Source organism: Diceros bicornis, chromosome 6 (assembly GCF_020826845.1).
Source record: "Diceros bicornis minor isolate mBicDic1 chromosome 6, mDicBic1.mat.cur, whole genome shotgun sequence".
NCBI lineage: Eukaryota > Metazoa > Chordata > Mammalia > Perissodactyla > Rhinocerotidae > Diceros > Diceros bicornis.
In genome coordinates this window covers 19,339,023-19,356,394 of record NC_080745.1, presented here as the reverse complement: position 1 = coordinate 19,356,394, position 17,372 = coordinate 19,339,023, and the positions used below count along the sequence as shown (strand labels likewise).

The following is a 17,372-nucleotide window of genomic DNA, read 5'->3' as shown; positions in this document are numbered from 1 at the left end:
ATTTTAGATTCATATTTCACAATGACCAACTATTTTATACTGCAGTGTGGCACCATAAAGAGCAAATGAAAAAAAAACACCTCCTTTGGCCTTTCAACTTTCACCATTATTTATCTTAAGGAGAACTGGCTATTACAAAAACAAGCACGCCATCATCTAAGGGTAAAGGCCTTTTTTCCTTCCTCTCAGCTACTTGAAAGAATAATTTGGATAGACTTAAGAATTATTTCAATTAACGCTAGAAGAATCTCTCTGAACTACCTGGTTCCTATAATAAGAACATAATTCAACAGGACTAGGTCAAGTTTCTAATTGAGTCTAGTTGGGTATATCTAATGCCTTTATGTCACTTGATAAGACCACAGTTGTTTAGAAATAGTTTTGGCTTTATAGTGAGCCAGTTTGGTATACCCAATGCCAAAATATCACTTAATATTTTTCAGATGGATCTTTTTTAATTCTAGAACTAATTTAATATTCATTTAAAAATTAGATTTTCCAAGCACTGGTGAGTGGAATTATTTGAATGCTAGGATTGGGAATAGCTTGTAAGCGTATTTTCTATGGGAAATCTGAAAGAGTATGTTATTTCTCTCCAAAAATTCATTCTTTTATTTAACGGATCTTTATTGAGAATCTAGTATTTGCAGGCACTGTTCTGGTCCTGGGGATATGGGCCATGGGGTTGAAGGAACCAGACATATGATTCCTGTCCTCAACAAACTAAGTGATAGTCAAGTGGGAAAGAAGGCAGTTGAGGAGCAATTTCAATAAAGTGCCATCATTTCTCTGATAGTTGAAGTATAGCACGCTATGAGTGTACATGAATCAAAAGAGAAAATATCTATCCAAACAAAATTTTACAGTAAAAATAGATCTTTTCAATACCTCTAGACTGTCAAAAGAGTTTTTCTCTTTGAGTATTTTTATGGTTCTCAAGATCTCAAGATTATTCTTACAGAATGGACAGACTATTAAATTTAAAATTTTGTGGATATTAATGAATGTTAAGATAATAGTGAGGATCTCAACATTTCTTTGATTAAATGCAGGAGATGTGGGAATTAAATTTTATATGGTCTTTTGAGAGAAATTTTCACTTAATGACAAAGTACTTATATCAGACTGTGTTTAATGGCAATCTGATCTTGAGATTGGAAAATTTCTGTCGATCTGCTTTCAACTTCATTGACTCCATAGTCTATAATTCCAATCTGATATTAATCTGATCCAATTAATTTTATATTTCAATTATTTTTTTCAATTTTTATTATATTTCATTTTTTACAATTTATAGTTCTTAACTGAGATTCCCATCTGTTTATTCATTATGTATATATTTTCCTTTATGTCCTTGAATATATTTTATATTTATAATAGTTACTTCAAAGTTCTTGCCTGCTAATTGTAAGGGCCATCTTTGCATCAATTTCTATTGCCTGTTATATATTTTTTTTCTTTAGTATGGGTCACGTTTTGTTTGTTTTAATGTCATGTAGATCACACTTTCTTGTTTCTTCACATCTACTTATTTTTGACAGAATATTGGATGTTAGAAATGACATGTTGAGACTCTCAGTTTTGGTAGATTTTTTTCCTGAAGAGTGATTTTGGTTTTGGCAGGTGGTTAACCTTGCTGGACTAAAACTCTAGTTTCTCTCTCTCTCTCTTTTGCAGTGGGCAGCTGCTTATATTTCTGCTCAGTGATTTCAGCTTCCATCTGCTGCCATTATGCTGAGCCTCCCCTGAGCATGCGTTGTTTAGTGGTCAGCAAGAATTTGAGTGAATTTTATAAGCAGATTTTGTGGCTGCATCTCTGGTCCAGGATTTAGCTCTTGTAATTTTCAGGCTGCTTGTGATCCCTGCGGTGTCCTCTGTTACCTCAAGTCAGTAAGGCAGCAGCTTTCTTCTGCCTGAGCTGTAGGCAAAAGGCAGCTTTTTACAAATCACCTGGGTGCTGTTTGTCTTTAGAGAGAAGTCTACTTTCCAGTTTCTCCCTGCTCTTGGTCCCTCTCAAGTGACTTCAAATAGATTCTGAAAAGTACTTTTTCAAATTTTATTATTATTTATGGGAAGATTAGTCCAACTAAAGTACTCCATCATTTCCCAAAGCCTGAATAATTCAAAAGAGAAATAAAATCTAAAAGGTAATGCTGAAACTAAAGGCCACTAGTTTAGATGTAGTGTAGCTAATACAGAGTTCTAGGAAGATTATTACTTGCCTAATCTGGACATTTTATTTCTAGGAATACAGGCTAATTTTCTGTTAGACGTTTTTACCAACTGTCACATTCTTGACTCATGTTATGCTTATGCTTATGATTGTTCAAAACATCTAGATTATTTTCACCTGAATTTCTCCGAAGCCTGAGCTACAGACAATGACAGGAAATGAAAGAAAGAAAGAATATGACTAGGCTTTGTTTTTCATATAGAAAATAATCACACTTGTTTTTTTTCTAATGTCACTTTAATAGTTCTTACCTAACTCGAGGATCAGAGTAATTACTAAAGCATAATCATCATGAAGTTTCACAATGAGAACTTCCCATCCAGCGAGTGACGTGGACCACTTCAGTAAAAAGCAAACAAAGGTTAACTTTACAATTAGTAATTGTGACTCCTCAAAACACAAATCACAAGGCTATAAATAGACTGCAAACTATTTCCTTGGATAAAAGAAAAACAAAAAGTTAGCATGTTAGAGGCTCACTGTTTTATTCTGAGGAGATAATTGCATGGTTATTTTTTTCCTTAGAATTTAATTTTCCCATTGATAGAGTTGGTATAAGGAGATTAGTAGTTTATCTTATTTGATAGAACGAAATTGGAATGGTTTATTATGTTTTATTGCAGATTCTTAGAATAGTGTTTCAAGTTATTTGCATAATCGTTAAATTAACTTAATTTATAATTATATTCATTTTCTTATATAATCTTGACCTTTTTGTCTTAAGAATTTCAACTCATTTTAATTTTCAATTGTTGATGGCATGTTCATAATCATTTTAGAGTTGTTATTAGTACAGTTGCAAATGACACGAAAAATCTATCAAAATTTTGTTTTACTTGAATTGTTCCTTTTGGCATAACAGACATAAATTTTTACTCCAACCTAATCTTCAAAAACATTTGTGTAACTATTACTGATTTCAAACAACAGTCAAACAACCAGAGACATAGAAGAAACTTAAAGTAAATTTAACAAGGCAATAGACCAAGGAGAACAATAAGAAACCACAAAAGGAGATACTGCAACTAAAAGAGCATTAGATTTTTTTACTGTTGTCTTAAAGACTATAGCTGTCCCTTGGTGTCTGTGGGTAATTGGTTCCAGGACTCCCCAGGGGTACAAAATCCATGGATGCTCAAGTCCCTTATGTAAAAAAGCGTGGTATTTGCATATAACCTATGCACATCCTCCCGTATACTCTAAATCATCACTAGATTACTTATAATACCTAATACAATGTAAATGCTATGTAAATAGTTGTTATACTGTATTGTTTAGGAAATAATGACACTAAAAGGAAGTCTGTATATGTTCAGTACAGATGCAACCATCGTAGGCCTTTCAATTTGTGGTTGGTCGAATCCACGGATGCAGAACCCGAGGTTATGGAGGGCCAACTGTGTACAGAACTTTAGGACAGAGTGAGTTCCTGAAGATTAGAATTAAGCATGGGAGGGAAAATTGAAAGGGATCATGTCGACTGAGGAGGCATTAAAATAAATACAGATTTGAAAGAAACATTTACTTGTTGTTAGAGGATGGATTGTTTCTTCGTAGCATGGGGAGCTTAGCATAGTAGCCCTTTAGGAGTGTATAACTCTGTAGTTCAAGTTGGAAATTGCAGCAGTAGTAACTGAATTATAGCTTTGGCTCAAAAGAAATCGTTGTTATCATTAACATCCTTATTAACATCATCATCATCAACACCATTTTCATGGTCAAAATCATTAAAATTTATTAAAGTGTTTGTTTTATCCCAGGTACTGTGCTGAAAACTTTACATGCATTATCTCATTTTTTCTTGTATTCTGGGGGAGATACTTTTGTTAGCTTGAATTATAGATGAGAAAACTGAGGCTTAAAAGGTTTAATTAACTTGTCATGAGTTCACAGACGTAATAAGTGGCAGAGATTGGACTCAAAACGGGATTTTCTTTCCCCCAAACCTGTGCTCTTAACTACCAATAATGCAAAAAATAATCTGGAAAGAATATGAAGCCTGAGTTACTAATTTTAAGATCTCTGTTTTGGAGTTTACCATTAAGCAATATAAAATTTTGTGTTATGGCCAAAATAATTTTCCACCAGTGTGGATAATTCAAGAATATGTTATTTATTTTTGGAATTTCCACCTTTGATTTTCAGTAGAGTTTGAACTGCTAGAATAGAATATTTGACCATTATTATTTCAGGGGACTTCAGAGGGCTGAATTTTTCAAGGAACGTATTATTAACAAGGCAAAGTTCTTTCAATATAAACTAGTATTTTAAGAAGTTTTCCTTATCTTTTTCCTCTCTCCTTAGGAAAAATTGGACGTAGGGGTGAGAAAAGAAGTCGATGGCATGGGAACATCTGAAATAAAGTATGGAGACTCAGTATGCTACATACAACATGTAAATACAGGCCTGTGGCTAACTTACCAGTCTGTGGATGTGAAATCTGTGAGAATGGGATCCATACAACGTAAGGTAAGGTTATATAAAAACACCGTTTATAGCAGTCATTTTTTATGACTAAAAAACACAAACACAAGACAAAAAGGGATAGCTAACACTTTCAGCCACCTGCTAAAGTTCATCATTTACATGCTAAAGATCAAATCCCACCATAATAAACTCTTTGGTTTTTATAAGATGATCGTTGCTGCATGTTACATCACTGATTTAAGTACTAAATGAAGAAATACACTCTCTTCTATATTCTAGCTGACTCTACCTAATTCACTTTGTCCTCCATGCTGCTGCTGGAATTATGTTTCTAAAATGCAGAAGTGCTTGTACACTCTCAGCTCTGCGTCCATCACTGACACCCCATTGCTTACAAGAGAGTGACCACAATTTTTGATAGTAATGTGATCGCCTTCTTGACCTGCCTCCCGCCTCAGCTCTGCCCCATTCTCGTGTCCTTCAGCCAGTCTCAAAGCATTTTCTTCAGTGTCCCCAGCACGCCACTTATGGCACATTCCTTGATATCCCTCCAAAAAAAACAAGCCATGCTTTTTACACATCTATACATTTGCATATACTGTTTCCACTGTTTGGACTACCCTTTACAACTTTTTTTTCCTCCACCCAATTCCTACCCATCCTCCAGAGGTTAAGTTTAAAGATGATCTTAAAATGTCTTCCTGACTATCTCAGCTTATCCTCTGCAACCTCCTTTGTGTTCTCATAATATTCGTGTATACGTTATTAAATTTAATATATACTCCCAGTGCTATTTTATTTACTAGGCTACATGTCTCTCTCTCCTAATTTGTGAGCTCCTTTAGGGCAAGTACATAGTACTAGATTGTTTGTATTTCATATTTTTACACCAACATGAAACACAGTGCACAGAACCAAATAACGAGAGAAATGTTATTTCTCCAAACAGGAGACCTTGGAAAGGAAGACTGTAGCAGGCAGAAATTTTTATTTTCAGTACATTTATTTATTTATTTATTTTTGTGAGGGAGATCAGCCCTGAGCTAACATCCATGCCAGTCCTCTTTTTGCTGAGGAAGACTGGCCCTGGGCTAACATCTGTGCTCATCTTCCTCCACTTTATATGGGACGCCGCCACAGCATGGCCTGACAAGCAGTGTATCCGTGTGCGCCCGGATCCTACCCTGGGCCGCCAGCAGTGTAGCGCGTGCACTTAACCACTAGGCCACCGGCCGGCCCCTTCAGTAGATGTATTAATCATAACATATACACAGTCCAGTATAGATTGTTCAATGTTATTGTGATCTGTTTAGAGGGACCAGTGCTGATTTTGGTGAATTGGAGGCTGGTTTTGCTTTGATGGGATTGGGCTTAAATGCATCCTTAGACTACTTTCCTCTGAGCTTCGGATGGAGATCCTGGGACAATTTTCCTGCAGACCCATATAATTTTTATAATGAGATGATCACTTGTCTCTGAGGTCTTTGATCTAGGTTCATAAATTTAAATGCATTTGTTTGTATTCAGTATTTGTAAAGCATTCCTTATTTCCTGTGACTGAGCCTGGCTATTTTTAACTTTATTATGGAATATTCAAATAAATACAAAGAAAACAAAATAGTACAATGAACTCTTGTGTATCCATCACTAACCTTCAGTGTTTACAATGCTCTCCTATTCTTGTGATTTACATCTCCACTCCCTTGCCATATTCCACTAAATTATTACTGTTACTTATTTTTAATTTTTAGAGGTAAAATGTATATACACTGGAATGCAAAAAATTAACTGTAGAGTTTGGACAAATGGATAAATTTGTGTCACTCACACACATCACAATATGGAACATTTCCATTTCCCCAGAAAATTGCCCAACATTCGTTTCCAGGTTCTCCCTGCCCCTTTTTCCCCAGGGACAAGTTCTCTTGTCGTCTTTACCTGCCACAGGTTAGTTTTGCCTGATGTAGAACTTCATATAAATGAAATCATGTGGCACGCATGTTTTTGTATATCGCTTCTTACACTTAGCAAAATGTCTCTAACTTTTATCCTTGTTACATGCTTGGATCCAAAGAGTTGAAGCTGCTTTTTGAGGTCTACAGAAGCCAAGGAGCCTAGAGGTTAGACTAAGTTCAGTTCACAGCCTAAGGGGGAGGGACAGAAAGGAAAAGGCACAACAAAGGTGTATAATGGTGATTTACAATCCGTCTCCATAACTAGACTCTCGACACTGGAATCCCATCTTTTATTTCTTATTCTCAATATCTAGCACAGTAGATGCTCAATCAATGTTTCTTGAATGAAAACATGTATTTTCAAGGATATAAGTTACAGTTGAGTTGATGAGATCCCACATGCACTTATTAGCTTGGTCTCCAACTGCATTGGCATTGCCGAATTTTGAGTGCACAGAGTGCTCTGTTAGTGTTTGGAAGGTGAATAGCTAATGTCCAAATTGTAGCAAAAGAATTTGATTGGGCTTCAAAGCAGATTTTTATTTTGATAATGATATTTGGCCATGGCTCTTTTACCAGATTTAGCAGATTTTTTCTTTATCTTTTTTTTAAATGTTTTATTTTGAAAAATTTCAAACATACAAAAAAGTTAGAAGACTAATTCAATGAATATCCATATACCCTCTTATTAGATTCAACAATTATTAATAGCTTGCAACATTTACTTTCCTTCCCTCCAACTCTCCCTTCTTCCTTGTGTCTTTATTATATGCACATCCACACACACATCCACACTACCATTCTTATACCTAATAAATAATAATTCTACTATCTAATATCCTCTTCATAATCATATTTCCTCTGTTGTCCCAAGAGTGTCTTTTAGAGCTCGTTTTAAATCAGGATCCAATTAAGTTTCATGGATTTGTTCATTTTTTTATGCTTCTTTAGTCTCTTTTAATCTAGAACATTCCTTACCTTATTTTTGTCCCATGCTACTGACTTTTTTAAGAATCCAGGCCAGTTATAGAATGTCCCATGTTCTAGATGTATCTAACTTCTTTTTCCCATTGCCTCTGTCCCTTATAATTCCCATAAACTTGATATTAAGTCTGGGGCTGTGCTGGCCAAACCAGTAGCTACTAGCCACATGTGGCTATTTGGTGCTTGAATGTGGCTAGCACTATAGGAACTGATTTTTTAGTTTTGTTAAATTTTAAGTAATTTCAATTTAAAAGCTTGTGCTTGATTAAGTTGTTAGAAAACTTTTATGCATGTTTGGAACAACTTAAGTATGTGAATGTACTTTTCCAGCTATGAATGTCATGAATTCTAAAACAAATCGAGTATTTTCAATAATAATTTGCTGTCAAATCAACATATTCTGTAAGTATAAAATACACACTGGATTTTGAAGACAAAGAATGAAAAAAAGACTGTAAAATATCCCATTAACAAGTTTGTATATTTATTACATGTTGTAATAATAATATTTTGGCTATATTGTGTTAAATCAAATATATTATTAAAATTAATTTTACCTTTAAAAAAATTTTTTTAATATGGGTTCTAGAAAATTTGAAGCTACATATTTTAGGAACACCTTCTGCACCCCACCTCCGTGATTCCTTCCAGTCACTACTAGACTCAAGGGTAAACACTATCGTTGCTTGTGATACCAGATATGAGTTTTGTTGTTAGGCTTTTCATTTTATCAATAGTGATTTTATTGGATTTGCCATATTGCATTCTATGTTCAATATTTACCAGAAAGGTAAAAGTTCAAAACAGATTTCACAAATCAAAAAGAACTGAAAGAATTAAACAAAGGAAAATTCTTAACTCACATATTACTTTCCAAGAACTCTTGTCTAATATCACTTTCCTAATAGCTTTTATTAAAAGTTGAGTATAATATATGGTCATGGGAGAAATGTAAGTTGAAATGGCAACGTGTAGACACACATTTTTGTAAAGATAGAAATAAATTTCTATCAGAAAATCATCAGAAACTCTTCAGGTATGATTTCCCCGTTCTATATATTTAAATGGTAAATGCAAAAAAAAAAAGCCCTTCATTTTTCCAAGTTAACTAGTTTAACTAATTGTCTTCAACCTTTTTTTGTGTACATGTACCCCTTGAATGAATTTTTAAAACTGCATACCTCATGACATACTTTTCATTATAAATTTAAATATTTGCAAATAAGAGGATTTCTGGTCTACACTAAATATGAACATTTTAAACCAAACTCTACATATATACGTCTTTCAAATATGTTGTATGGAAACTAAATACTAAGAGTTTCCACAATTTCTTTGCCTCATTCTGCTGAATTCAATAAAACACCAAGCCCTGACAATTTTATCTTCTGAGTGTACCTCATATCAATTTCCTCTGCTCCATCCTTCCAGATCTAGTTCAGCCTTCATCTTCCCTCCTGTGTGCTGTTTCCATAGCCTCTTAACCAGTCTGTCTGCCTTCAGTCTCAGCTCTTTCCAATTCACTCAGACTTTGTGACTGCCCTGCTTAAAACTCCCCTCCTGGCTGAGCCTTACTTCCTATGCTAATTCTAGTCTCTTTACTATGACAAAACCTGATCACTTATCTCATCACCTCCAGCCCCTCCCTGTCTTCAGTCCACTGCAGTAATGCTAGGGTTCTTAGTCAGTACCCCACTGTCTCATTCCTTAACCATGGATTAAAGTCAGAATGGGATTTATATTCTCCCTCACGGGCTAACATAACAGTTGCCATTCTAGAATAGTTTGACAAGGATGTTAAGAGGCTAAAGAGTCTTAAGATAGTAAAGTAACATGTGAAACAGACTTTATAGGCCATAGAAGAGATAATCTAATTAAAATCTCTACTATAAACTTATTACTACTTCTAGAATCATCTACTATATTAATCATTATGGGGAGATTTCAGTGTGGTCTTGATAAACTGTGACTTCCCTAATCTATATCTCCTAATTTTTATATACTTCTCAGTTAGCTAGTGTCTTCAAATCTTTTGCTTTTTGTTCCAGAAAAGCATGTTAGTGGTATGTTCACCAAATCTTTACGTATTTGACACTGTCTTTCTGTTGTCATTTCATATGAATAAAAACTTGGTTAGTTAAAAAATGTCTGAATCACTATTCGTAGCTTTTATATGTCCCACTTAGTGTGTATATTCATGTTTTGCTGCAGAAATGTAAATGTATTGATTGTGGAGTCATGCGCAGACCACACTGGGGTGTTAAAAATATGTAGTTTATATGTTTCCTGTTTTAAAAAAAATCTGAAAACTAAATTATGAAATGCATCTGTCACCAAGGATTTTTAATCAGCAAAAAACCCCATTTGGAAAAGAAATGTTGGGGGTAATGGCATTATATCTGCTTTCTTATAGGCTATTATGCATCATGAAGGCCACATGGATGATGGTTTAAATTTATCTAGATCTCAGCATGAAGAGTCACGGACAGCACGAGTCATCCGGAGCACAGTCTTTCTTTTTAATAGATTTATAAGGTACATTTTCTTTCATTTTTGTGCTTGTTTGACAGTTTATTTCAGTATTCACATTGGATTTACGAATAAACGGTTCTAAAATATAGTGTCGTGGTAATCTCATACAATTTGGTAGGTCAGCAGAACACATTAGGAAGTGCTAGTTAGATGAGTTTATGCCTTTCTTTTAAATGACCTTTTAAAAAAGGAATGTGCTTTTAGAAATTGTATGTGTAACTTGTAATTGATAGCTATGGGTCAGGATTATTCTATAAGATACCGTTGTGCTGGACCTATTTAATTCCCTTTTACATTGAGGGCATTGAAGCCTAGATACTTTGTGAGTTTTGAACTGTATTAAGAAAATAAAGTGATTCTTATAATAACTAAGTTTTCCCACCTAATAATGGAAACAATTGCATATCTACAAACTAAATCAAGCTTGTGGTCAAAGTGCTTTCTGGCAACATTTTACCAATATTCTCTCTGACCTGTGACGGATATCATATATCTCTTTAAAGTTTGCCAATTTGATGGGAAAAAATGTATAATATGTGTGTATGTGTGTGTGTGTATATATATATTTATAATTATTATTTTAAATTTGCATTTGAGAATTATGAGAAAGGGTATATTTCATATTTGTTAACTAGATTTCTTCACTTTTTGTTATTGTTGTGATTTACCCTATTATTTGTTGATATTTCTATTAGGCTGTTATGAGCTTTTGTTATGTTAGAGATATTAGTTTCCTATCATCGTAAATAAATTGCAAATATTTTCCCAATTTATTGGTTTCAAAAAGAATTTTAAAGTGTTTTTTTCATAGTAGTTTACTCAATAAATCATGTTTTGGTTTTACAGCATAAAAATACCTCCACCACCAAAAATTATATAAATATTCACGTAATAATTATTCTCTGCTTCTTTTATAAACCATCCCACTGTGTGTGTGCGCATTTGTGTACATACTTTTTTTGTGTGCGTGTGAGGAAGATCGGCCCTGAGCTAACATCTGCCGATCTTCCTCTTTTTGCTGAGGAAGACTGACCGTGGGCTAACATCCATGCCCATCTTCCTCCACTTTATATGGGACGCCACCACAGCATGGCTTGCCAAGCAGTGCGTCGGTGCGTGCCCAGGATCTGAACCGGCGAACCCCGGGCCATGGCAGCGGAGCGCACGCACTTAACCGCTCGCTCCACTGGGCCGGCCCCTTGTGTGCATACTTTTCTGTAACTAAAGAGTGTACACAGCATTCAGCTTCATCATATCCTTAGAATTTATCTCATTTCTCTGCCTCATCTAAACCCTAATCCTTATCAGATAGAGTAAGGCTTAGAGATGGGGTAAGCATTAGGTTTTCATATTGTACTTATTACTTGTAAGTATTATTTGTATTTATTGTTGTATCATTTTTATAGTATTTATATCTTGTAATAAATAAAATTTCTTATATTTTTATGCAGTATAAAATTAGTGATAGGAAGTTATAACTTATTTTAGAGTCAATTCAACATAGCTTTTTTCCATCTTGTTCTTTCTACTAGTTCTTCTTTACTACAGTCCAGTCAGTTCTATAAGGATTGAGGAAAATAATCATAAATCTTTAAAATAGTAAATTTTTTATTTAATGATATCCGTCACTACTGACTTCTTCAAATACAAGGGAATTTTTTATTACAGTGTTACTTCTGTAGTGTTTTTAATGAGATTCCATTTGGTAAGCAATAGCTTACTTAATACCAGAGAAAAAACTGATTATTTGTTGTTAAATGCACGTTAAATGTTAAATGTCAGAAATATACCTTATCAGTGTTTAGACTTAATGTAGTGAGGGTGTGGCATAAGTTACATTGTGTGACTGAGATACTATCATTCATCTTGGATGTGATTTGCTTTAGCACATTTGTTCTTTGCTCAAGACTACATTCATTTTTTTTGTTGAAGTAGTGTCTGTGATTTGAAAGATTAATTTTAGAATTTAACAATTGCTTAACTGATTAGATAGTTAGAGGTCCAGACATGAGAAATTTAGATTGTGTGGCGGAAGTACTTACTGAATTATGTATTTGCTGCTTCATATTGAAATTCAAATTTTAGCTGGGTTATTTGAGTGAAATTCCTTCGTTATATGTATCCTGATAAAATAGGATGCCTGTATAACCCACGTTTAACTATAAAAATGTTATCTGATTCCCACTCTGATCTTTAATATTTCTTGCCTTGGGTTTAATTTTTTCTCCTTTTTCTAGTTTCATAAGATGAAGGCTGACATCATTGATTTGAGAGCTTTCTCTTGTATTATAGTCATTTAGTGCTATAAATTTGTCTTTAGCGGCACTGAACACTTTTGATGTGCTGTCTTTCAGTTTCTGTTTTGATTGCTTTTTTGACCAATAGATTATTCAGTTTCTAATTATTTGGGGGATTTTCCACAGATTTTTGTTACTGATTTCTAAGTTAATGCCATGTGGTCAGAGAATATTCTTTGTAAGATTGAATGCTTTTAAATTTATTAAGACTTGTTTTATGGTGCAGAATGTGTTGTTTCTTGGTGAATGTTCCATGTGCACTTGAAAAGAATGTCCATTCTCCTCTTATCCAGTGGAGTGCTAAAAAATGTGCATTTGATCTATTTTGATTAATAGTGTTACTTAGATCTTCTGTTTCCTTGCTGATCTTTAGTCTACTTGTTATATTAATTATTGAGGGAAGGGTATTAAAATCCCTGACTATAATTGGATTTTTCCTTTTGTTCCTTGCAATTCTGTCATTTTTTCTTCATGTATTTTGAAGCTCTGTTATTAAGTGCATACAAATTTAGGATTATGTCTTTTTGATGAATTGACTCTTTTATCATCATTATGAAATTATCCCCTTTTGAATCCCTGGTAATATTATTTGCTATGACATCTAGTTTGTGTGATGTTAATGTAGCGCTCCGGCTCTCTTTTTTCCTTGGTGTTAGCATTGTATATCTTTTAAAAATCTTTTACTTTTAACCTATTTGTGTCTTTATATTTAAAGTGCATTTTTTTAGGCAGTATGTAGTTGGGTCTTGCTTTTTTTTTCCCAATTGGACAGTCACTGCCTGTTAATTGTGAAGTGTAGTCCATTATATTTATATGATTACTGATATAGTACTTTTAAGTCTACCATCTTATACTTGTTTTGTATTTGGCCCATTTAGTCTTTGTCTGTTTTCCTTCGTTTTCTGCCTTTTTTTGCATTAGTTGAGTATTTTATATGATTCCATCTTATCTCCTTTGTTGGCTTATTAGCTATAGCTCTTAAAGTTATTTTAGTGGTTGCTTAAGATCTATAGTGTACATTTTTAACTTATTACAGTCTACCTTCAGGTCATTTTATCACCAGGGATAGTATAAGAACATCTCAGTAGTATAGTTCTCTCCCAGTCTTTGTGCTATTTTTGTCATACATTTTGCTTTTATAGATATTACAAAACTCATACTACATTTTTATTTAAGGTCAATTAGATTTTAAAGAGATTTAAGTAAGAACAAAAATATCTTATATATTTGTGCATATAGTTACCATTTCTGGTGCTCTTTATTCCTTTTTGAGGATCCATATTTCCTTTGAGTATCATATTCTTCTGCCTAAAAGACTTTTTTTTAACATTTCTTATAGGGCAGGTCTGCTGGAGATGGACTCTTGGCATTTGTACATCTGAAAATGTCTTTATTTTGCCTTCATTTTAAGCAATATTTTTGCTGGGTATAACAGTCTAGGTTGACGTTTTTTTTCTTTTGGTTAGTTGATTTTTCTCCTTATTGATGATTGTATTTTATGCTTCTTTACATACCTGGTCATTTTTGTTTAGTTGCCAGACAATGTGAATTTGTTGTGTGCTGGATATTTTTGTTTTCCTGTACATATTCTTGAGGTTTTTTCTGGGATGCACTTAAGTTACTTGGAACAGTTTGATTCTTTTGGATCTTGCTTTTAGGATTTTGGGGCAGGAGCAGAGCCGTGTTTAATCTAGGGCTAATTATTTCCCACTATTGAAGCAAGACCATCTGTCTACTCTACCTGATGCCCCATGAATTATGAGGTTTTCCAATCTGGCTGATGGGAAGAGGAGCTCTTTCAGATCCCATGTGAGGGTCGGCTACTCTTCCCTTTAATCATTTCAGGGAGTCCTGTTCCCTGCCTTGGATAGTTTTCTCACATGCGTTTGCTGATCAGCACTTTGCTGGATATTTGAGGGGGACCCTCTGTAGTTCTCCATAGTCTACTTTTGTGCAGTTCTCTCCTCTCTGGTACAGTGTCCTGTGAACTCGGGCATCCTTTGTTTCCCCAGACTTCCAGCAACATCTCCTCAACTCAGAGAATCTTCCTATGCCTCATCTGGGTTCCCCTTTCTACTCCATGGCCTAGAAATTCCCCCAAGACAGTAAACTGTTACAGTTGCAGGACTCATCTAGTTTGTTTCCTGACTCTCAGGCATTACTATTCTGTATTCCTTGATGTCCAGTGTCTTGAAATGTGTTTTTGCTCCCAGATATTTTTTCTGATTTTTTTTGGGAGGGGGGCGTTGTTTCAGAAGAGAGAGTAAATCCTTTCCCTGTTACTGTATCTTGGCCAAAAGCAACTCAAATTGCAAATGACATATACAATTCTTATTTCAAGATGAGATTCCATGTTTCCCCTGGCAAATGTAGTCTAGGATATTTTTGCTAATACTGTATTGATTTTTTTTTTCTCCTTTGGATTTCTTCCTTGTTACAAACCCATCATCAAATGCCATCTTTTCCTGAGTTATCTAGCATCTACTTTTAACAGTGTCTCTCTCCCATGTGACCACCTAACAAATGCCATGAACGAACATGAGTCTGTTTCCTTCTCTTGCACTTAACTGACCTTAATTGTGTATTAGTTTTTCAACAATTAAATTTAGTTAGGCTTTTGTTTCTTTTCTCTTTTTTTCTTCCTAGAGTATTCGCCCGTTAGTTATATTAGTTAACTCTATCCATTCTGTTTATATGTATTTCTATATATACGGGTTTTACTTATAAGCTCATTAGTATTACTGAACTATTAGAATTCCTGAATTTATGCAATTCTTTAATATATCTCAGAAACTTTGGAAAGTTTTACATAATTACAGAATATTGTAAACGGTATATTATTTTAAGTAAAATACTTTGATCCTTCTGTCATTCATGAATGCACCAAAAGTCTTTAAAATCTCAATATCTTTACAATATTTGCATCCATGTATTTTCAAAGTAAATTATTTTTTAATTGTTCATTTTATTAATGTAGATTTATTTACTATTAAGAGCCTCATTTTAAAAATGTATACTCAGACTTTCCATTTTTACTTCTTAGTGAAATTCAAGATGAATTAGTTTTTGTTCATTTGTGTTTTTCTTATGTAGTTTATTTTCTGTGATCCTTCTGGTCTATCTCTGGTGGTGGGGTGTGTGTGTTTTTGCATTGTGTTGTGTATAGGGGAAGGGATTCTATTCTTATGGACTACAAAAAATATATATAAAACCTTTTTTCCTCTAATATATTAATAAATGTATTTTTGAAGTAAATGAGAGAAAGGAGGAAGCTCTGTTTGTTAGGTAGTAATATGGTTAATCTTCAAATTACAAAATGTAGACATGGAATTCATGGCTTTAATTTTTGCTCTGACATAGTGTGATTCTGCTACGTATGGTTTCCCCCAATTATTTTTTCCTCATTTTTTTTTGTGATAAATTAAGATGATAAATGTCTCTATATCAGATAGAATTTCTAAAATTTAGTATAATTAATAATTTTGGAGTCTTGGTTAGCATTTGTCTGACAAGAAGCTTCTTCTAGAAAGTAACTGAATGGTTATGTTTCTATTTTTTTTCCAGTTTTATTGAGATATAATTGACACACATCACTGTAGAAGTTAAAGGTGTACAGCATAATGGTTTGATTTATATATATTGTGAAATGATTACCACAATAAATTTAGTTAACATCCATTATCTCATATAGATACAATAAAAGGAAAGAGAAAAAGAACAATTTTTTTCTCCTTGTGATGAGAACTCTTAGGATTTACTGTCTTAACAACTTTCCTATATACCATATAGCAGTGTTAACTATAGTCATCATCTTGTACATTACATCCCTAGTACTTATTTATCTTATAAGTGGAAATTTGTACCTTTTGACCACCTTCCTCCAGTTCCCTGCCCTCCACCTGGTTACAATTCTGATAGCAGATATGTTCACCTCAGTAACCTAAAAACTGACATTTACTGTTGTTTCTCTTCATGTTTGAAATGTAGATGTTATACTTGGGTCACTTTTGAATTTCATTCACTTTAGTATGATGAAGGTTGAGTTTGAGTTTGTTATAAATATATTTACGATTCAACTAGAGTTAATGGAATAAAATGTTTAGAACAGAAATATTTCATTGCATATGAATATTTTAAAGGAGAGAAATAATTTTCTTCTGAAAAGTCATTTCTGTTGCTTTTTAGGCGTAGAAAAACTGATATAGATGATAAACTAGGTAATAGATGAATTCTGTTGATGTAATTGATTTGGAATTTCAGGCAAAACCTTTAGAATAGTCATGTAGTTTTACTATTTCTACTGTTAAAAAGCTGAAGTAAAATATTCCAAAATTATTGGTAATCTTTATGGAAATGATATTTTAAATAATATTTTTGAACATCATAAAGTTCAAAGATAAGCTAAATCTCTTTTATAAGGCATTTATTGTTTTTTAAAATATAAATTCCAATACAGTCAGATAATTAGCTAGAAACGTTTCCTCGGAATAAAATTTTGCCGTACAATTGTGCTGATGCAGAGGGCAGAAAAAGAAGTATAATATTTCTATGCATTAAATTTTATCATGACTAATATGACAATATAGTATCAACTATAGTATAGGCTTTCTCCCATTTTTTTATAGTGCCTGTTGTGTATTTTTTAATAAACTTTTTATTTTAGGATAACTTTGATTTACAAACACCACCTGTTAAAGTTCTTTCCAGATACATTCAGTGCAATGAGTTTCGAAACTCAGAATCTCCAAAAGTTCAACAAATTAACATCCTTACATGTCAGTAGTGTTTTTCTTCAAAGGCTGGAAAATGCAATGTGGTGATATTTCTTAATCTGATTTTAAAGTACATTTCTTTCAGATAATAGAAAAGAATTTTAACATATTGTTTCCTGATTAATAAGCAAATTTTCTGAATTAACATCATTAGAATATATTTTTAAACTGG

General features: G+C 33.5%; 1 protein-coding gene across 1 annotated transcript in view; it reads left to right on the top strand.

The window, feature by feature from the left end:
* Positions 1-17,372, top strand: part of RYR2 (ryanodine receptor 2) — a 683,573-nt gene that overhangs the window by 327,935 nt on the left and 338,266 nt on the right. Inside the window, exons 12-13 of the mRNA XM_058542954.1 lie at positions 4,538-4,702; positions 10,013-10,134. Of these exons, the coding sequence (XP_058398937.1) occupies positions 4,538-4,702; positions 10,013-10,134 (287 nt within the window). The remainder of the gene's footprint in view (positions 1-4,537; positions 4,703-10,012; positions 10,135-17,372) is intronic.